Source organism: Nyctibius grandis, chromosome 3, assembly GCF_013368605.1.
Source record: "Nyctibius grandis isolate bNycGra1 chromosome 3, bNycGra1.pri, whole genome shotgun sequence".
Classification (NCBI taxonomy): Eukaryota; Metazoa; Chordata; class Aves; order Nyctibiiformes; family Nyctibiidae; genus Nyctibius; species Nyctibius grandis.
The window spans coordinates 96,069,610-96,091,911 of record NC_090660.1 but is presented as its reverse complement, the minus strand read 5'-3'; the positions used below and the strand labels follow the sequence as shown (position 1 = coordinate 96,091,911).

General features: G+C 41.4%; 1 protein-coding gene across 1 annotated transcript in view; it reads right to left on the bottom strand.

The window, feature by feature from the left end:
• The window catches only part of UBR5 (ubiquitin protein ligase E3 component n-recognin 5), a 95,234-nt gene that overhangs the window by 26,823 nt on the left and 46,109 nt on the right, over positions 1-22,302 (bottom strand). Inside the window, exons 17-27 of the mRNA XM_068395692.1 lie at positions 12,523-12,666; positions 12,316-12,427; positions 11,957-12,111; positions 10,869-11,066; positions 7,935-8,145; positions 4,495-4,621; positions 2,859-3,010; positions 2,384-2,479; positions 1,822-1,945; positions 1,394-1,491; positions 376-524 (exon numbers count right to left, since the gene is read on the bottom strand). Of these exons, the coding sequence (XP_068251793.1) occupies positions 376-524; positions 1,394-1,491; positions 1,822-1,945; positions 2,384-2,479; positions 2,859-3,010; positions 4,495-4,621; positions 7,935-8,145; positions 10,869-11,066; positions 11,957-12,111; positions 12,316-12,427; positions 12,523-12,666 (1,566 nt within the window). The remainder of the gene's footprint in view (positions 1-375; positions 525-1,393; positions 1,492-1,821; positions 1,946-2,383; positions 2,480-2,858; positions 3,011-4,494; positions 4,622-7,934; positions 8,146-10,868; positions 11,067-11,956; positions 12,112-12,315; positions 12,428-12,522; positions 12,667-22,302) is intronic.

Sequence of the window (22,302 nt, the reverse complement as noted above, 5' to 3'; positions counted from 1 at the left end):
TCACAGCATTTCAGGTTACAATAAAATTGCACTTGTTCAAACTGATGCCTTCACTTAGAAGTAAGTCAATTCTAAAAAGTGAAACTTGGTTGTTGGTTAGAATATTCCGTGTTTTCAAAGAGCTGTTACACCAAAATTTTTGCTGAAGCTAGCCCGAGGGGAAAAGCTACACCCATAAACAACCATATTCTGACCAACACAGCCAGCTTTGAGAGTACAAAGCAATTAGGGGAGGTAATAACTATACCAGACTTAAAAGTTACAGTAATTAAAACAATGTAACTTTAATAATTTAAAAATTAGATTAGTACACTAACACAATACATGGTTGAAATACATTCCTATTTACTTAAAAAGAAATAAAAAAAGCCTTACTTGGTTAATATGTTCTGCACCAGTCCATGTAAAACTGCATGTATCATTACAACACAAAACATACAAAGGAGAGTCATCTGGATTTGTACCAGAAGGACAAACCATTCCCATAAACACATCATCTTCTTTTTCACTGGAAGTTGCTTCAGCTAAAAGAACAATAGAATACTAGTGTTAAAACCAACCCCCAAAAAATAACAAAAGCCCACCAACAGATCCCACACTTGACAGACATTTGCCATTACAAAATCCCATACAGAATTATACATCTGAATAAAGTCTCTGCCACAATTTTTTGAGAAAGCTTTCTGCTTGTCACGTTACAGATATTTCTTATAGAAGCTGCTGCAAATACTAGACTGAAAAACACAACCACAAACTCTTCCCCAGTTGTAAATCCACTGACATTCTAATCAATTCAGCAGATCACCATTTTGAAGGATTAAAAAATAACTTATGGGCAATAATCTTATATGGAACATACACAGTCCTATAGACCTTGTCACACGACAGTTCCAATCTGCTTAAGTTTCTCCTTAAGTTCAACTTCACATATTTCTCTTAAACAATGAAATACCAACATCGAAAGAGTCACAAAATGTTTTTGTACAGAAGTCTTTTCAGGAACACTATCTAGCTTGGCATGCTGCTTTATCACATCGTTTTTTTCCAATTCAAAGAAAGAAGTTCCAGGTGATACCTTTGTGCTACTGAAAAATGGTACCTTAATCCACTGATTTTGTAAAGCAATTAAATGCTGAAAAGACTATAAAGAACACAAAAGCAATAATATTCATAGAAATCTATTGTAATATACACACTACAAAAGAAGAAGATACCCCAAGATTTCCAAAACATGCAGCAATGTACAGTGTTTCAAAATGAGGTGTTTACCACCATCACCAGTTGCTCAAGCACATGTAATTTCACACAAAAAAAGCACTGTTAATAATGAATCTGCACATATGCCAAACTTTAAAAGGAAACCACATGCTAATAATTACTGAAACTGGTGTACCTTTAGCAATTTTCTGTGCAGTTTCTAGAATTGTAATTGCAGCAGGATATGCCCGGCCGCTAACTGCTGACATAAATGGTGTCATGCCTCTTGCATCCCTAGGGAAAAAAAGAATGGAAAAGTTAAAACACACTGAAATTTTTTGTTATAACAGGATAGATAGGAAACAAATATATGAAAACTTAGCACTGCTAATCTTGTGCAAACAGAAAAAACACAGAGTGAATAAGCACTCTTTTATTTGTTTTACTTCTATGAAATAGACCTAATTTTAAGGGATGGCAGGACACAAATACAGCCAATATTCTAACATTCTCCATTTTAACCAATGTGCCTTTAAATAACCTTTTTAAAAAGGCTCCCATGTAATAAATTTCAGGTGATGTAACATTACAAAGGACAGTGAGAATTCGTATGAAAATCCTTACTTAGCTGACAGCAATTCTCGAAGATAAGGTTGTAAAACAACACTATCACATAGTAATTTCAGTATGAAATGAGCATTTGCCTTCCGATCCTTCGATTCCACTACAGATGGTTCAGTAGAAGGACCTGTAATGAGAAAAAAAAAATTGCAGAGAAACAGTTTTTCCTCAAAAAATGACTACCTATTAAAAGCAAATAATTCAGTGTTTCACTGGGGTGATTAATCAGTAGCTTGACTATTCAGTGGTTTGCCAGTTTCAGCAACATTTCACTGAAATACCATAAATTTAAGTTCCAAATTACATTCTGAAATACAGACAGTAATCCCAATTTCATACTGATTATCCCATTTTTACATATTTGTCATTCCCCAGGTAAAAATAATTTTTACATAAACCACAGCGTGGTGCTTCATTTACTTTCTGCACACTGGTGAAATTCTGCTTCAATCCAATCTTCATATGGTAAGAGGCATTTTCATATGCAGAAAGTCTGTGCAAGCAAAGACAGCTTTTGAGATAATTTTCCTTCTAAAGCATAATCAGATAAGCAGTATGTCCTCACCTGGTATCGTGGAGGTGCTAGGTCCTTGGCCGGTGCCAGTCGCTGCTGTGGTAAGAGATCCCACAGCGGGGGCCAGGATAAAATCAATGTCACCATCTTTCAGTAAACAGAACAGCAGGATGTATATCAATACATAAAACCACCCCTAACAACATGCTCTTTCTGCAATGTCTAACACACTGCAGGTTTTCTGTTTTTAATTGGTACTCTCTCCTATACACGGCCACGTTCCTAGATTAGTAATGCAACTCAACATTCCAAAACACACCTCACAGAAGTTTGACACCAGCATTAGAAAGACACATACTGGATTAAAAAACAGCTGTTAAGTCATCAGTAAACTCTTAAAGCTACCTCAATGACCTCTTGCTACCTCAATGACACTAGTCTCATGCTGAAATTTAAGTGATTCACCTTAAAAGACTTTATTAAATCTCTCATCCTACAGTGTAATGTGAAACACGAGCAGACTTACCCGGATCCATTGCAGGAGGATCTGGAACCCAACTGGGAGGAGCTATTGGTGGAGAAACCGGGTCCTGGTGATCACTTGATGAAGCACCAGCTTCGTGTCTGCCCAATCCAGCAGCTCTCAAGGATCTTCTCATCATTTCCCTTAATCTCAAACTGAATACAAAACCAAGGTAAAAATACTATCTAATTTTCATTTATAATTAGAACATTTTAAACCAGAATTTCACACTGAAAAAGGAAACCAAACTCTTCTTATCTCTGTTTTTCTTCAGCATAAAGAAGAATGAGCAAAGAGGTATTTTTCATTCCTGTATTCCATTTTGTTGCAACGGAATATAATGGCCTTGGAAGAAGAGTCAGCCAGCAATGTATAAAGACAGATTTGAGCCCAGAACACATCCCTAGTCACCACAGCACTGCCTCTTGCACGGGGCAGCAGCTGATGGGCATTATTACCAGTATTTGACATTCCTTTTACCCTAAACTCACAGCCAGGGATGTCAAGTTTGTGCAATGATTTGCTCTTGTGGCTGCTGTTTTTTAAAATCTAACTGCAAGAAGAGGTTAATGAAAGAACAAAAATGGGGCTTGAAAAAAATTGTTTTGAAAGGACTTATTTGTTTAAAGTTACTTTACTGAGGACAGTCAGTAAACAATTTCAAGAAATTCTGTATCATCTTACTAGAGGGAAAGGTGGTAGGAATAAGGTAGAAGCCAAAGAACCCCGTGTGATACAAACAAAGAGGTACAAACATAAAGGTGGTTTTGTTTGGGTTTTTTTTAAATGCACTTCCTCTTAAGAGTAATGTCTCCTACAGAATGTGGGAGGGAAGCTTCGACCCTTGCCCTAAACTCCCATATCAAAAAGACCTCGATGATGAGGACTGTAGCTTGGGAAGGATAAAGACATCATTTCGCATCAATTGCTTTGTCTACGGAGCTAAGTGAAAAAATTGTACTATGCCCTCATCCAGAGTGCTCTGAACTGACCAGAACTCAGTACAGATACTGTCAAATTCCCTTGACATGAGCACCACTCAGTTACCGTCACGGAAAGAGGAAGAACATAAATGTCATCAGAAATTAGGATTCTGTCAGGGTCAGAAATCTATCCTTTAACGCCACCTCGATACAAAGGACTCCCACTATAACAATGATTGCTTAGGATAAAAAGAAACAACTTCAGTTCTTCCCCACTGGTTTTATGTTGATCTCAGTATTATTTATCTGAGTAAGTGACCACCTCCCTCAGAGATTCTCTTAAAAGAACAAGCCTGGGTGGTATTATAGTACTTCTGCGATACTTAATTCTCCTTGGTAAAGAACCCTAGAGCTTATCCTCAAACTCCCTTTCCCCACAAGGAGGGGCATTTCAACTTTACAACTGAGGAGACAATGCCCCAACCCCAGAAAACAGAATTAGTTTAGAAATATCCCACCGTTAGTTCTCTCACCAGGAAAGGTTTCAAAAAAACCACTAGAGCTCTAGTTTGGTGCTTGAAGAAATGAAACCTGACTTTAAACTAGCAATAGAGCCCATTCTTAAAACTAGACTGAAGGAAAGAATTAAAAAGAGACTGGTAATTAATACAGAAATTAGCATACAGAAAACAAGAAGAAAGCATTAGTCAGTTTACCTTCTGCTGCTTGATGATCCTGCCCGATTTCCTGGACCATTACTTGACACAACGGAGATTGCATTTGCAATAGCTTCCACAGCCGACAGCCTTTCAGCAAATGTATTCCTTTCAGAGCGCTCTGCTTCTGAAAAATTAAGAAAAGTGTTAGTGCCAAAATTTCACCTGGGAAAATTATAAGGAAGAAGTATAAAGTATAAAATGTCATTAATCATAAAATGTTCCCTGCCTTTTTTTTTTTCAGATTTAGAGGGACAGAGTAGGTTCATATACAAAATTTTCTTTTGGATAAGCTTAACCATCATTATGACTGGGTTTGGTTTCTAAAAGGCCATCAAGGAAGGGAATTCAAGGCACGCAGGTTCCAGAACAAGCTTTCAGTTTTCATTATCAACAAGAGACAAGGACCTATCACATAGCTGATTCCAGACACGTACTGAGTCAAGGCTTCAAAAGTAATGACAACCAAAAACAACCCAGAACACCACAACAAAACCCCCACACTTCACAATGAGCAGCTATGAATAACAATGCAAAGTTGTCAGCTTGTAAGATACACGCTCTACTTATGAGCATGCTTAGGAAAACTGTGTTATAATAATGTAGCACAACAAGTTTACATCAGAAAGAATGAGCATTACTTCTAATATCTAAAACCCTAGAAAAGCACCATAACACCTAAAGTTCCTAGTCATAACAAGGGCCAAATTGTGCCAAGCGATGTACAGAATATAAAAAATTGCCTAGTTGTACAGTTACACTACAACTTGAAGCAGCCACCTGAATCAAAGACCTAATGTAGGTTTATTTATCTGCAAGATAAATATACAGATAAAGCAGTAAAGTCAGCTGTGAAAGGTTTTTACAGAGTAAAAGTCATTGCTGCTTTATGAGCTACTGACAAAGATCGCATAGCCACTACATAGCAAATTATGAATCACTACAGCCATGGATCCAGAAAGAACTGAAAGAGAAGCTACTTTCAGCACGACACAGGCCAGTGGAGAGGCAATTTTCCTTTCAGCAGAGTGAAAGACAATTTTTTGGTACAAACTAGAAGGAAAAGATTTCAGTATTTATTTAGTATTCATTTTTGGAGACCCATCAACTGTATATGCCCTGGCTCTAAGCGTAATTTGCTGTTGTCTAATGAAATCTGTCCCAATTCTCTAGAAAAAAAAAAACCAATTTGTAGGTATTCAGTAAAGTTATCTGAAACTTAGTATCATAACTCTTTAATGATTTCACATGCTTTGGACATTTCTTTTCGACCTGTCTTTTCCAAGATCCTTTCTACTGGCAAGACTGGGGAGATATCAAATCACAGAGAAACAGAGCAGCCTTTCCCCAGCTTTGCAGGTCTGGGGCCACTTTTCCTGCAATTCCTTTATCCGACACTGCAGGAGCTATGGCGAAACTAGGCACAGGATACGAGAACAAAAAAAAGCTTATCACTGCCCTCAGTATTCCCTTTCTGGCACTTAAGGAAGAATCTATATGAAGAAGAATGAAGGATCTCAGGCAGGTACTGGCTGGGAAGGGACAGTATATTCTGTAATTGTTAAAAGAACTTCATATCTGGAGTCTGGAATTGAAGCCTTTACTCCTTCATCAAACTTCTTTTACAGTTTAACAGATGGCTGTGTAACTTACAGACAGCAACATTAGTCACCACTGCCCTCCAGATGATGCACAAAAAATAAGCTTGTCCTAATATCCATTGATAACAGTTACAGTGGAAGGTGAATGTGATTTGAATTTAAAGATATGAATCCCCTTTTAAAACAATTTTTGTGAGGGGAAAAGAGAGAGGCAGAGGGGTGTTAAAAGTCTATCGGGTTCATGTTTTTCATTTTTCAGGAAGTTAAATTACATCCAAATGAAGTTACTGAAACAATGTCAAGGTTGCAAAGACAAGCACTCAAATTAGGAAAAGTCAGATTAAGTTTGCCCATGCATCCTTATTTCAGCTTCCTTGTGTGCTTATAGTAAAACAATCTTCAGCTACACAGTAGGGTTTTGTTTGTTGGTTTGTTTGCTTTGGGTTGTTTTTTTGTCACTCCCCACCCCCAAGACCCCTGCCTCAATCAGTGCACAGGATGGACGACACACTAAAGATGAAGGGTTGTACAATGAGCAAGCTGTTTATGCCTTGTTTGCAGCAACATTTGGAAGGCGTGTAGTAAGGCAGCAACAGCTTGGCAACAAGAGGGGAAAGCATTGTCTTGTGTTTAATGCCACTGAACATGACTTTGGAGAACTGGAACCTATTTCTGCTACATCTAACAGCACACAGAACTTTGTGAAACAAGTTTTTACAGATGATCGTGATACATTTTACTCATTTCTGGACACCTAAAAGGTGCCTGACTCACAGAAATAATTAACATTCACAGAACAATTAAAATTACTATTAATCCAGCTCTAGAATAAAGTGTTTTGAAATAACATCTACTCAAAAAATTGAGATCAGGCCCTAGGCTATTCAAACAGAACCCTCAAAATTAGTTAATAGTTTTGAATAAAGAAAAACTTCAAGCTATAATACCTTCAAGAGATGAGAAAGCTGCAACATTACCCCCTTTTTATAAATAGGGATATGAGGACCAATTCAGGTCTATAAATGACTAAAATTCAATGACAGCATCATACAAAAATCCCACAAGGAAGTTCATTCATTATTCAGTGCAGGGTTTGTATGGTGTGCAGTAAGTAAGGAATGGGGCCACACACTGAATGATGAGGATAAAAAGAAATATTGAATAGCTACCCATTCGGTGAGCACCGTCCATCTTGTGCACTGAATGAGGTAGTCCTGTGGAAAAAATAGCATGACGGTGTAATTAAAGACCATTTCACAATGCGTACCCATGTACAGCACATGGGTAAACTTAATTCTGGCATTTCCTAATTTTTGAGTGCTTGACTTAGCAACCTTGTTCTGTTAACATACTTCTTGCGTAACAGTATTTAATAGACATTTTTAAATGGTGTCAGTAATTGGCATTAACAGAAGGTTTCACATTTCTTAATACATGTCAACTGCAAGCAGCATTTCTTATTGGAGGCATTAACGTATACTATAACACTTGAAAAACATTAAATACTGTTTCTCTTAAAAGTTTACTAATGATATAATGGGGATACTAGTGATACAAAGGTGGAAAAATACTTGTTTTCATCTAAAATTAACATGTGGATGTGAAAAGTTTGTCTTTTACAATGAGTAAAAACAGCTTAGCATTCTTAACTATTGAATTCTTATAAATTCTTGAGAGTAATAAAAATGTTGTCTCAGCACCTTTGAAAGGCCAGGATACTTTTTAGGTGCTAAAGTTTAAGACATCTGTATATGAAGAATGCAGCCTTTATTTCAAATGTTGTTGAAAATGCATAAAAAGCTTATTCTCAAAGTATTTTCATGATATTTTTGAGCTCACCCTCTTCCTCTTTAGTTTCTTTGTTGCTGGTTGGAAAGCAAACAGACACACAAGCATGCAGAATATTGCGGTTTCCGTCACATCTATGGCCAAGGAACGTCTGCAGCATTTGTGGATTCTGATCCAAGACAACTGCTTGTTCAAGATTCATCAGGTATTGTCTGCAAGCCTCATAGTCACATCGGAGAATGTGCTGCATTAAAGTTTGTTTCTGCACTCAAAAGAATAAAATATTTTAACAATTTAAAATACAAAGGGTAGACATACAAGTTTCCTAAGTACTTCTAGTTTTCTGTTTTTGAAACTGATAGAAAGGTCTAAATCCAGGACAATGGCTGGAAGTCAGTGCAGGAACTGTTGAGAATATGCATCATCTCAATTATAGCACTGTTAAAAACAGAAAACAGCATGCATTCAGGCACAGACAAGTTAAAGGAAAGGAAAAGCTTAAGCAGCAGAAGCTATCAGGCTCACAAAGGTATGCCTTTGGCTTCATAGCTGGGTTCTTAAGATTACTTCTATTTCATGGCTCCATGTTCACGGCACCACGGGAAAAGTGGTATAACTGAAAAAACTAAGGGGTTTACATTAGCTAGCTCTTACATATTTATTTTAAACAAGTGATACACGTGCTGAGAAGCGAACCAATAGAAGCTGTTGAAGGTCTGGGAGGCTCCCCCCATATGTAACAAGCTTTTCCACAGTGACAGAATACTCCACTGTGAAATCAATCTCAGTCTAACAGGTACACAATACCTCCTGGTGGCAGCGTAGCACACAGCAGATCTAACTAAACTGCACCAAATCGCTGAAGGGTTTATCTAAGTATGATATAGAAACTCACAGCAGAACTATTCATACAGCACCACAGATGACTACAGAACTCTACAGGTGATTTAAGTGAAAAAAAATCTTTGTTTGACTCTCATGATTTCCTAATGTATGGCCCAAATATAAGATTTTTTTTTAAAAAAAAGGTAAGAAAGAAAAAAATTTTTAAAAAATTAAGCAATCTGGACATCCATAAATCCATGGGCCCTGATGGGATGCACCCGCGGGTGCTCAGGGAGCTGGCGGAAGTCATTGCTAGGCCACTCTCCATCATCTTTGCTAAGTCGTGGGCAACGGGAGAGGTGCCTGAGGGCTGGAGGAAAGCGAATGTCACTCCAGTCTTCAAAAAGGGCAAGAAGGAGGACCCGGGTAACTATAGACCGGTCAGCCTCACCTCCATCCCTGGAAAGGTGATGGAACAACTTGTCCTTGGTGCTGTCTCTAGGCACATCAAGGATAAAAGGATCATTAGGGGCACTCAGTATGGCTTCACCAAGCGGAAGTCATGCTTAACCAACTTGATAGCCTTTTATGAGGACGTAACCCGGTGGATAGATGATGGTAAAGCTGTGGATGTGGTCTATCTCGATTTCAGTAAAGCGTTTGACACAGTCTCCCACAGCATCCTCGCAGCTAAACTGAGGAAGTGTGGTCTGGATGATCGGGTAGTGAGGTGGATTGTGAACTGGCTGAAGGAAAGAAGCCAGAGAGTAGTGGTCAATGGGACAGAGTCCAGTTGGAGGCCTGTGTCTAGCGGAGTCCCTCAAGGGTCGGTACTGGGACCAGTACTATTCAATATATTCATTAATGACTTGGATGAGAGAATAGAGTGCACTGTCAGCAAGTTCGCTGATGACACAAAACTGGGAGGAGTGGCTGACACACCAGAAGGCTGCGCAGCCATTCAGAGAGACCTAGACAGGCTGGAGAGTTGGGCGGGGAGAAACTTAATGAAATATAACAAGGGCAAGTGTAGAGTCCTGCATCTGGGCAAGAACAACCCCATGTACCAGTACAAGTTGGGGGCAGACCTGTTGGAGAGCAGCGTAGGGGAAAGGGACATGGGGGTCCTAGTGGACAGCAGGATGACCTTGAGCCAGCAGTGTGCCCTTGTGGCCAAGAAGGCCAATGGCATCCTGGGGTGTATTAGAAGGGGTGTGGTCAGCAGGTCGAGAGAGGTTCTCCTCCCCCTCCGCTCTGCCCTGCTGAGGCCGCATCTGGAATACTGTGTCCAGTTCTGGGCCCCTCAGTTCAAGAAGGACAGGGAACTGCTAGAGAGAGTCCAGCGCAGAGCCACGAAGATGATTAAGGGAGTGGAACATCTCCCTTATGAGGAGAGGCTGAGGGAGCTGGGTCTCTTTAGCTTGGAGAAGAGGAGACTGAGGGGTGACCTCATTAATGTTTATAAATATGTAAAGGGCAAGTGTCATGAGGATGGAGCCAGGCTCTTCTCAGTGACATCCATTGATAGGACAAGGGGCAACGGGTGCAAGCTGGAACACAGGAGGTTCCACAGAAGTATGAGGAAAAACTTCTTTACGGTGAGGGTAACCGAACACTGCAACAGGCTGCCCAGAGAGGTTGTGGAGTCTCCTTCTCTGGAGACATTCAAAACCCGCCTGGACGTGTTCCTGTGTGATATGATCTAGGCAATCCTGCCCCGGCAGGGGGATTGGACTAGATGATCTTTCGAGGTCCCTTCCAATCCCTAACATTCTGCGATTCTGTGATTCTGTGAAAAAAAAGTATTGCATTCACAAGAAAACAAGTTGTTGGATCCCTCAGAAAAACTGTGCTCCCATAAAACAAATAAAATTGTATACTGGTAGTATACATGAAAAGGTAAGTTTTAGAAGTAATGCCTAAAAAAATATTACTAGTTAAAAGCCTGACTCAGAAGGCATGCATCCCCAAAATGGATCTTTCACATTACTACTGAGATTTATTTGTGCTTTCAGATTTCTAAGAAAATCTGCTGTTGAAATTAGTTTCTTTGAAATAGTGAAAATACAAATCGGTATCTAAACACGAAGCTGCTTTAAGCATAACTTTATAAAAGCAAGAGAAAAAAAGCACAATTCTTTAGTAAAGAAAATATTTTACCTCAACAGCCATAATGATAATAGCAGCTTTCTTTTTGATGGTCGAGTTAGCAGGAAGATTTGTTAAGGAATGAACACCCATTCCAAGACTACTAATAGGTGGAAGATCAAGCCAGTCAGGGTCTCTTATTCCACCCATACAATCTTTTGCCATTGGATAGATTGTACCATTTCCATCTCTAAGAATAATAGGAGATTCCTACATTTGGGAAAAAAGCTTTATCATTAAGTCTCCACGATTTATAAATATTATCCTTCCCAAAAGGTCCAGTTCTGCTTGACTGTCAACAATGACAACAGTTTACCGAAAATTCCCATTTACGCCATTGTCTCCCACAAGTGGCGCAGCATAAGATATCAGATTCCCTTTCTCAAATGCCTGAAATGTGCTTAACATAGTAAATAATATTAAAAGTATCTTTATTATATACATTCATTACTAAACATTACTAATGAAACAGATAGTACCTATACTTTTAGCTTGCTCAAATGCTCTGAAATTAGTTGATATGAAACATTCAAATTCAGTTCTTTTGCCAAAAATGTTCCCTTCAACTAACCTAAGCAAAGTATATCATGTTTGCGGAAGTTACTAAAACAGTTTTGGTATTTTTTCTCAGCCCTCCTCATGGATGTCTGCACCATGTAATCAAGCTGTATAATTGGATAGTAGAAAGAGTTGCACAAAACCTTGATATATCATTTTTAGAATCAAATACAGATGTTTTTTATTAACATTTCCATTTATTCTAAAAAGTGGATTTTCATTTGTCCCAATTCCAAAATATAGCTAGATAACAAGCTTGCACTAACACAGGAACTACTCTGTCAAATTTTTTCCTCCTTTTTTATTTTTTATTCAAGGTAGAATTTGAGTAAGATTATTAGAAGTGTTCAAGTGAGTTAGATTGCTATTCCCCTCGCGCATTCAAAATATTAATGGTAGCAGCATATCTTTCATAACCCGTTTCAAGAACTATTTCTTTGCCAGTCTTTGGAAAAGCCTTACAAAAGGCTGTACAATCCCATTCAAAGATGACAGAAGTGAAGTGCAGTGAGGTTAAATGACTAAGATACAAAATCACAAACCTGTCCAGCTGTAAAAATAGCAACACTTCTCTCATTCTGACCCAGGAATGCAATGCTGCTAGTAGGGAAATTATTTTCCTGTTCAGCCTTTCCTGTGGCTAGGTCAAATATGCAGTATCGAACCCAGTTCCCAGTTTTCAGAACAGCATGCACTCCTTCAAAGATACATAAAGAAAAAAGTTAATGTCTTTTACTGATGGCATCCGGTAAAAGAACTCTAACTAAAGCACTTTTAAGGAATGACTAATATCAATGGAAACAACTGTTTATGTTAGTTTGACAGTAGTTGTTTTCCACTAGGAAGAGAGACAGGTAATAAAGGATCCAACAGAGTATCTTATGGGGTAAATTCTACTTACCTTTTGAATCTACATTTACTGCTAGGATCTCTGTTTTTTCAGGAATACACAGCTTTTTAGGTGTCCTTTGAAAACAGTCAGGAACTTTTGGAGTTCCACCAGTTTTTACGACCTGAAAACATACATAAAATTTTAAGATGCAATTAAGCACACAGTGCTGACATTTCAAAATACTGATTGTGTACTCAATGTCTCACAAACACATACCTGCAGTTCATCTATTCTGAGCAGCCTACAGTCTTGGAGAAGAGAGGAAGGATCAGGATCTGAATTAGAACTGCTCTGACAGTTTGCATTACTGGAGGTGCCTGGAAATTTCACAGCAACATAAGCACCATCCACTTTTAGCACCTACAAGCAGAACACATTACAGCTTTACCAAAAGCTTTGAATAGAAACTGTTTAGGTTGTTTTACTTCAAAATAAACCAGATCTTTATCAGGAAAAGAAAAAAGTTTACAATAATCAGTGACAATTTTACAGCTATAATCAGTGATAAAATATTAAAGCTCTTGGTCATTATCCTTGTTTTGCTAAAATTACTGAAATCTTAAAAACTTGGATTTCTTCATGACTTCATAGGCATCCTGAGTCAGACCAAAGGTCCCTCCATTTCAGCATCCTATGCCCAATAGGAACCAATACCACCTGACTAGAGAAGCTCCTACTGATACTTCCCTGGTATCTTTCCAGCTTCCACCTACTGGAAACAGCAAGACAACTTCATGCTTAATAGCCTGGATAGACCCTTCTCTTATTAATTTGTCCAATCACTTTTGGCGATAAACACTATCCTTGTGGCAATAAGTTCCAAACATAAGCTAACAATTCAACAAAAAGCATCTATACTGAGCCTCTTACTCTTTAAGTGCCCATTAGCTCTTGTACTACAAGAAACAGGAAATTGCTCTTTTTTTTTTTTGGTCCCATCTAAGAATTTTTAAAGCCTCTGTTGCAGAATCTTAGTGCTCATTGCTCAATATGACTGTGCATAGTGGAAAAAAGAAGTTAGTTTATGGGTCTATTACCTGTTCCTTACACCTGATGATGAAGTTCACCACTCAGTCCCTGAGGACTGAAGGATACAGAGAAGTCTATCCAGACACACTTGATGCATCTGTGTCTTTCTCTGCCCCCCAAGGAAATGGAAGTTGTTCAAGCCCACGCTGACAGTCATTTCTGAGACTGTAAGCCTCTCTATAAAGAGTTGCTGCCATGCATATCTAATCAGAACTGTCAAAATAGGCTTCCTTGATATAGAAACATCTTATGCTATAACCAAACAGCAAGGCTCTTTGAGTTTCCGGTTGAGACCATAATTTTCTCAAAAGGAAAACAAAGCTAAGAGGGAAGGGAGCAGGGGGAAGGACAGACAATGTTTTAATTTTGAGTAGAAAGATCTCAATATGCTCTCAGTCTTGATCAAAACCAGATACAAGCAAATGTCAATCTTGATAAGGCCCTAATTTCTCAATAGTTTCCACACTGAAAGTGCTTACAAGGCAATATTAAAGATCTAGATGTAGTCAACTTTATCTAAAACATCCCTGACAATGAAAAACATGTCTCAAATTTTCAAGATATTGTAGGCAATAAAAATCTAGGCATTTCCATGTTTTCTGCCAATTTCTCTAGCTAGGTGCAGCCTATCAAGAGTGCTAGAGAAAAGGATAAATTGACAAATATAAAGGTATTAGCAGGTTTTTTGTAACAAAGATTATTGTAGATAGAGTCGCAGCACTTGCTCCTCATATGCTGAAAGTTCACTCTAGTAGCAGAGGTTCCTAGTTCTAGTAGTAGAGCATCACCGATGGCTGCAAGAATACCACCCAAAAATTTCAAAATTCAGACCTAGTCAAAAGATTAATGAATGATAACTCTGATCCAGACTACAAAAAGACAGATTTCTATTGAGACCTGCAAGACAACACTAGACAAAAATCGTGATTTGGTCAAAAAAAATTAATCAAGGTACATTTAGATGTTTTTAAGGTAGTCAGAGAAACTTGTAAGCCTGAAATCACATGCTGATGGTTCAACTACAGCTTCTAGTCTGATATGTTGAAATTTTTTTTTTAAACGAGTAAATGTTGCTATAAAAGCTTTGTAAATTTGAGCTGCTTCTGAAAACAGAAGATTCTAAATGGTCAACATCTAGCAGCGCATATGAAACCTTGTTTATGAAGTTTCAAATTTATAATCATGGGGGTGGGAGGAAGAAACACACCTTAAGAAAAGGCACAATTCCCAAATATTTAACATATCCTATCTCCATAACTAAAAGTTTTCTTCTACGTGCTTTCTGGTTGCTCTTAAGTGCTATCACCTACATCACTTTTCACTTGCATCACTCTTCATGTTTTCAAAGAAACGCTGACGGTTTTTAAAGTGCTGGAACTCTGTGGTGACTCTTTCAGAGTCCACATGCCAAATATTTTTTTCTTTCTCATTTTGTGATTCAAGAAAATCATGTATCTTAAAAAACTGGAAAACATGTTTATTAAGATTTAGTTGAGAAGAAATTCGCCTCTTCAAAGGGTAACTAAAATGCAGTTCTTTAGTTAAACAGTTACTACTACGGCTATTGGCTGTTACACAGAAAGAAAATATAACTATCCATTGATGTAGCAAGCAACTAGGAGCTTGAGTGAAACACTTGATAGCAATTGTATATAGAAAGCTCCAAAGCAGAGATGTGGTGTAATGGGCTGGCACTAAACAAGGTAAATAAGCAACATCAACATTTCTCTTTAATTGAAATGATATAAGTCTGAATTCAGTGAAAAACACATTAACAAAAAATAAAATGCAAGAGCGTAAAGGATTTAGACGCTTTAGGTTACAGAACTAACGTACTTACTGTTCATATTGCTAATGCAAAAATTTAATCAATTAGAAACAAGCATTTTACAGAACGACACATACATGGTTTGCCTTATCAGTACTCAATTAAAAGAACTGAATCAAATGAATGAAAAAAAAACAAGCAACAAAATGGAAGTTTAAAGATCTTTTTCCAAAAGCAAAATGCCTTTTTAGAGCATTTTCAACCACAGGACAACGAGATCTGATCTTGCTTTTTAATGGAAGAAAAAAACCAAATTGATAAACTGAAAGATGAACATACTTGTTATCTCCTTTACCCTCACTATCAACGCATTGCCACACTCCTTTAAACCGCAATGCCAAAGCACGCTGATCAGCAAAAAACATTCAACTGAAGTCCCTTCCTCAAAAGGAAGAGGAGGCAGGTCCTGAACCTCACTTCTGCTCCCTGTTCCCTCTTACGGTTGTTGATGCTGACAGCGGCGGCAGCAGCGAAAGCAGCGGCAGCGACTTGAGGTTAGTGCGGGGGCGAGGGCGACATCGGGCTTAACCGGGCGGTTTTTCGTACTCTGGGCCCCCCCTGAGCCCCCCGCGAGCATCAGCCCCGAGCTGCTTCCTCCTGACCCCGGACCCGGAGGTTCCCGGCAACGAATCAGGAGAGGAGGGGGCGTAGCCAGAGGCACGGCGGAGGCACCGCGGGCGATTCAAACACTCCACCCCCTGTTATCGTTGATAAAGAGCCTCCTGGAGGGCAGGGACTAGTCCCTGCTCAGAAGGGAGTGGGAGATTCAGCTGTGACTGTGTGAGTCAGCAGTGACTGGGTGTGTCCCAGGGCAGGAGAGGCTGCAGTTGTTTGCAGCTCGTTGGGGAGGGCACTGACTCCCTCCCAGTGCACAAGGCGAGGAAGGTGCCAAGGAGCTGTGAACCAGGGGTGTCACCAACAGGTATTTCCCAGTTCAGTGAAAGAACAATGGTATCTACCCGGTGGAAGAAGACCAAAATGGATGTGGAAACCCAGACAGAGCTCCCACGGAAGGAGGCGATGGTGCAGGCTGCCGGCTGCAGGGAATGCTACAGCGTCTCTGTGGTGACAGGGGGCTGTGTGCGCTGTGAGCAAGTAGATGATCTGCTCGGCCGAGCGGCACAGCTGCAAAGCCAGGTTGAAAGGCTTCAAGCCGAAGTAGAAAGGCTTAGGAGCATTCGGGAGGCTGAAATGGAGATAGACTGGTGGAGCCAGGCTCTGCCTTCCCTGCAACAAAAATGGGAGCACCTGCCGGAGAGCTCCCAGGATCGAGGGACCCCTGTACTCTGCCCCTCTCAGCTGGAAAACGATAACCTAGAGGAGAGGAGTGAGTGGAGGCAAGTCTATGGCTGTGGCAATAGGCGAGTGCCCTCCTTGCCTACCTCACCTCCACAGGTGCCTCTGAGCAATAGATATGAAGCCCTAGTGGAATACAGCTGGTCCAATGGGGATGTGGTAGAGAGGCAACCTATATCAGAGGTCCCACCACAGTCAGAAAAACCTGACGGGCGTATAGCTACCTCCTCCACAAGGAAGAAGAGAAGAGTTTTAGTGGTTGGAGACTCCGTCCTAAAGGGATCTGAGGGCCCAATATGCAGAGCTGACCCCCATCACAGGGAGGTCTGCAGCCTGCCTGGAGCCCGAATCAGGGATATCACCAGGCAACTCCCCAACCTGGTGAAGGCCACAGACTACTACCCCCTGCTCATCTTCCAGACAGGTGGGGAAGAAGCTGCATCCCGTAGTCTGAGGGGGATGAAGAAAGACTACAAGGCCCTTGGACGGTTGGTGAAAGAGTCTGGGGCACAAGTGGTTTTCTCCTCCCTCCTTCCATTTTCAGGTGATGACGTTGTTTGGAATAGTAGGATTCTCTCTATTAATGCCTGGCTACGAGACTGGTGCTACAGGCAGGGCTTTGGGTTCTTTGATAATGGCTGTTTTTATAAGATACCAGGCGTGACCGTAATACGTGGGAAGGGTTTATGTCGTAGGGGCAAAAGGGTTGTGGGACAGGAATTAGCAGGGCTCATTCGGAGAGCTTTAAACTAGATTCGAAGGGGGATGGGGTGGTAGCTGGGCTTGCACCACTGGGGCAACGCTCTAGTGTTGAGGTAGACCAGGAGGCCCCCCATCCCCCTGGGGTGAAATCAGGGGGTGAATCTGGGATGAAATCGGTGTGCCCAGCTCGCTCCCTGAAATGCCTGTACACCAATGCACGCAGCATGGGGAATAAGCAGGAGGAGTTAGAAATCCGTGTTCGGTCGGGGGGCTATGATCTAGTGGCAATTACAGAGACTTGGTGGGACGCCTCGCATGACTGGAATGTGGTCATGGATGGCTATGTCCTGTTCAGGAAAGACAGGCCACTAAGGAGAGGTGGTGGAGTTGCTCTTTATGTGAGTGAGCAGCTAGAATGTACTGAGTTCTGTCCAGGGGCGGATCAGGAGCGAGTTGAGAGTTTGTGGGTGCGAATTAAGGGGCAGGCTGGCAGGGGTGATACTGTTGTGGGTGTCTATTACAGGCCACCGGATCAGGATGAGGAGGGTGATGAGGCCTTCTACAGGCAGCTGAGAGCAGTCTCACAATTACAGGGCCTGGTTGTTGTGGGGGATTTCAACTACCCTGATATTTGCTGGGAGGCCTACTCAGCCAGCCATCCCCAGTCCAGGAGGTTCCTCCAGTGTGTTGATGATAACTTTCTGATGCAAATGGTGGATGAGCCAACTAGGAGAGGAGCGCTGCTGGATCTGATCCTCACTAACAAGGAGGGTCTGGTTGAAGAGGTGAAGGTTGAGGGCAGCCTTGGTTGTAGTGACCATGAGATGGTAGAGTTCAGGATCTCATGTGGCAGGAACAGAATAGCTAGCAGAATCACAACCCTGAACTTCAGGAGGGCCAACTTTGGCCTTTTCAAGCAATTGCTAGGGGAAATCCCATGGGACAGGGTACTAGAAGGTAAGGGGGCCCAAGATAGTTGGTTAGCATTCAAGGACTGCTTCTTCCGAGCTCAAGATCAGAGCATCCCAACAGGTAGGAAGTCAAGGAAGGGTACCAGGAGACCTGTATGGTTAAACAGGGAACTGCTGGGCAAACTCAAGTGGAAGAAGAGGGTGTACAGATCATGGAAGGAGGGGCTGGCTACTTGGGAGGAATATAAGTCTGTTGTCAGAGGATGTAGGGAGGCAACTAGGAAAGCTAAGGCCTCCATGGAATTAAACCTTGCAAGAGAGGTCAAGGACAACAGAAAGGGCTTCTTCAAATACATTGCAGGTAAAGCCAACACTAGAGGCAATGTAGGCCCACTGATGAATGAGGTGGGGGTCCTGGAGACAGAGGATAAAAAGAAGGCGGAGTTACTGAATGCCTTCTTTGCCTCTGTCTATACTGTTGGAGGCTGTCCTGAGGAGCCCCGGACCCCTGAGGCCCCAGAAGAAGTCAGGATAGAGGAGGAGTCTGTCTTGGTAGATGAGGGCTGGGTCAGGGACCAGTTCAGCAACCTGGACGTCCATAAATCCATGGGCCCTGATGGGATGCACCCACGGGTGCTGAGGGAGCTGGCGGAAGTCATTGCTAGGCCACTCTCCATCATCTTTGCTAAGTCGTGGGCAACAGGAGAGGTGCCTGAGGACTGGAGGAAAGCGAATGTCACTCCAGTCTTCAAAAAGGGCAAGAAGGAGGACCCGGGTAACTATAGACCGGTCAGCCTCACCTCCATCCCCGGAAAGGTGATGGAGCAACTTGTTCTTGGTGCTGTCTCTAGGCACATCAAGGATAGGGGGATCATTAGGGGCACTCAGTATGGCTTCACCAAGGGGAAGTCTTGCTCAACCAACTTGATAGCCTTTTATGAGGATGTTACCCGGTGGATAGATGATGGTAAAGCTGTGGATGTGGTCTATCTCGATTTCAGTAAAGCGTTTGACACGGTCTCCCACAGCATCCTCGCAGCTAAACTGGGGAAGTGTGGTCTGGATGATCGGGTAGTGAGGTGGATTGTGAACTGGCTGAAGGAAAGGAGCCAGAGAGTGGTGGTCAATGGGACAGAGTCCAGTTGGAGGTCTGTGTCTAGCGGAGTTCCACAAGGGTCGGTCCTGGGACCAGTTCTATTCAATATATTCATTAATGACTTGGATGAGGGATTAGAGTGCGCTGTCAGCAAGTTCGCTGATGACACAAAACTGGGAGGAGTGGCTGATGTGCCGGAAGGCTGCGCAGCCATTCGGAGAGACCTAGACAGGCTGGAGAGTTGGGCGGGGAGAAATTTAATGAAATATAACAAGGGCAAGTGTAGAGTCCTGCATCTGGGCAAGAACAACCCCATGTACCAGTACAAGTTGGGGGCAGACCTGTTGGAGAGCAGCGTAGGGGAAAGGGACCTGGGGGTCCTAGTGGACAGCAGGATGACCTTGAGCCAGCAGTGTGCCCTTGTGGCCAAGAAGGCCAATGGCATCCTGGGGTGGATTAGAAGGGGTGTGGTTAGCAGGTCGAGAGAGGTTCTCCTCCCCCTCTACTCTGCCCTGGTGAGGCCGCATCTGGAGTATTGTGTCCAGTTCTGGGCCCCTCACTTCAAGAAGGACAGGGAACTGCTAGAGAGAGTCCAGCGCAGAGCCACGAAGATGATTAAGGGAGTGGAACATCTCCCTTATGAGGAGAGGCTGAGGGAGCTGGGTCTCTTTAGCTTGGAGAAGAGGAGACTGAGGGGTGACCTCATTAATGTTTATAAATATGTTAAGGGCAAGTGTCAAGAGGATGGAGCCAGGCTCTTTTCAGTGACATCCCTTGACAGGACAAGGGGCAATGGGTGCAAGCTGGAGCACAGGAGGTTCCACTTAAATTTGAGGAAAAACTTCTTTACGGTGAGGGTGATCGAACACTGGAACAGGCTGCCCAGAGAGGTTGTGGAGTCTCCTTCTCTGGAGACATTCAAAACCCGCCTGGACGCGTTCCTGTGTGATATGGTCTAGGCAATCCTGCCCCGGCAGGGGGATTGGACTAGATGATCTTTCGAGGTCCCTTCCAATCCCTAACATTCTGTGATTCTCTGTGATTTAAAATCACATTAATGATAGGCTAAGTAGCCTCTAAAAATAACAAAATTGACTACCAGCACTTGAGCCTTTCAGAAGCAAACCTGTCTGGATTGGACCACTGGCAATCTGCAGAATCCTTCCCTCTCCAGAATCACCATATTCCCTCTCAAGACAGAGTAGCAGCAGACCAGGGAAAATACATCTTTTATTTCTTATCCAACCTCCTTGTTGGAATGGAAGGAATTTTAACATCACAGAAAAGGCTTGTACCTCAAGTCTCAAAGTAGAATGAGCAGTTCCAAAGAAATACTGACATGATTTTTAAAATATTCAACTTCGAAGGACTAAAAACAGATTCCTAATAGGGATTAGGTAACTCTTCTGGGACTATATCCAGCCTGAGCTCTTTCAACTTATCCTTCTCATTGGAAGGCTTCAATCTCAGACAGAAATCAAACAAAAAATAAAAAGTTCAAGTGACTGACTGAAATAATACAACATAAAGTACAAGTTAAAGAACAAACTACTCAATCCAAATTTATGTTTCACAAAATCCCTAGGACTTGATAAGCTTTCTGGGCATAGGAACTGCAAAACTGGCAATACACATAAGTCTTACCTGATTGAGGGTAACTTTGATGAACAGAAGCAGTTTGGGGAGGCCTTGGACACTGCCAGTGGAAAGCCTCAGACCAAAATGAACCACAGCTGCCAAAGAAAAAAGCAGCTCCAACACAGGTTCCCTACCCTTTTGTTCTAACAGTGGAACCAGACACCATTTAAGCCATTCCAGAAGACGAGATCCAGAAGCTAATGTGGGTAACTAGAATGTCCCAAAGTGCATGGGATGGACAAAACCACCTTCTATTCCTCTGATACCAGTAAGCAGTAACAAAGGCTTATTTCAGCTTGTACCTTTTCTAAACTACACTGAAAGAAGACTCTTACCAGATTTTTCACCAATGCAGACAACAGAAGAGACAAGTGCCAGGCTTTTTCATTCCATCAGTCTTCCATTAGGTGGATAATCTTACAATCATTACCTCCTCCATTTAATGATGGACTTGCAAGTATAAAGGCTTAGTTTTGTTTCAAGTCCATGAAGGATTTAAATTGAAATGAGATTGGAAGATAATTTATTCCAAGGGGAAAAATGACTAAATTCAAGAGTATATCTAGCAGACTTCTGCTTTCTTCATTTCTTTCAAGACTGCCCCAACGTAAGAACTTCTGCACTCTTGCCACACTTTCTGGTCATTTGTTGCTTTGGCACCATACGCAATCCACATTTACAAAGCAGTGTGTAACATGCTGGTTGTACAATCTACTGGTATCAGAATAATCACAGGCGCTCAGAGGAGGGCTGTTACTATATCAAGATCAGTAAGAGCCCAAAGAGAAACAGGCATGTTAGAACTTGACACCATCTACCTGCCCACCGTTCTACAAACAGAACAAACAGTGGTCTCAGAAGCACTTTTTGGAGACATCATGAAGATGTTGTGTACACCCAAAGTATAGGAATACAAATTTTCCAGAAACAGAATTATTTCAGGAACACAGGCTGAGCATCAGTAAATCCAAACCCCTTTCCTATCTCTAAATTCCACCTCCTGAAGCCTAAGTGAACAATTCTTTTTTGTGTAAAACAAAGAGTTATCTAAATACTTCTAAATGGTGGCAAACATTTTGACAGAAGCTCATGTCTATCACACTCCATTCACTTTTTTCTAACCTGGACACTACTAGACAAAAAATTTTTATGGTTTTGTCTGCTCGATTCTATCTAAACTCTGAAGTGTTACAAAATTACAAAAGGAAAAAAGTGAATGACCACATACATCACTGGAAAAGGACAGCATGCTTTACGAAGGAAAAAAAGCATATTTGCCATAAATGACGGATATACTCAGCACCAGTAACTCTATTCAGAAGACAGCCCACTTACTGGTTTTAGCACTTCAGTGAAAATATCAACATTTTTCTATATTTATTATAGTAGTTCTTCTCCTTGATGCAGTGCACAAAGACAGACACCTTTACAACTGTATACAGAAATACTAAAACAGTCTCTTGTCCTGAAAATCTTAGGATCTAAAACAGTAAGGA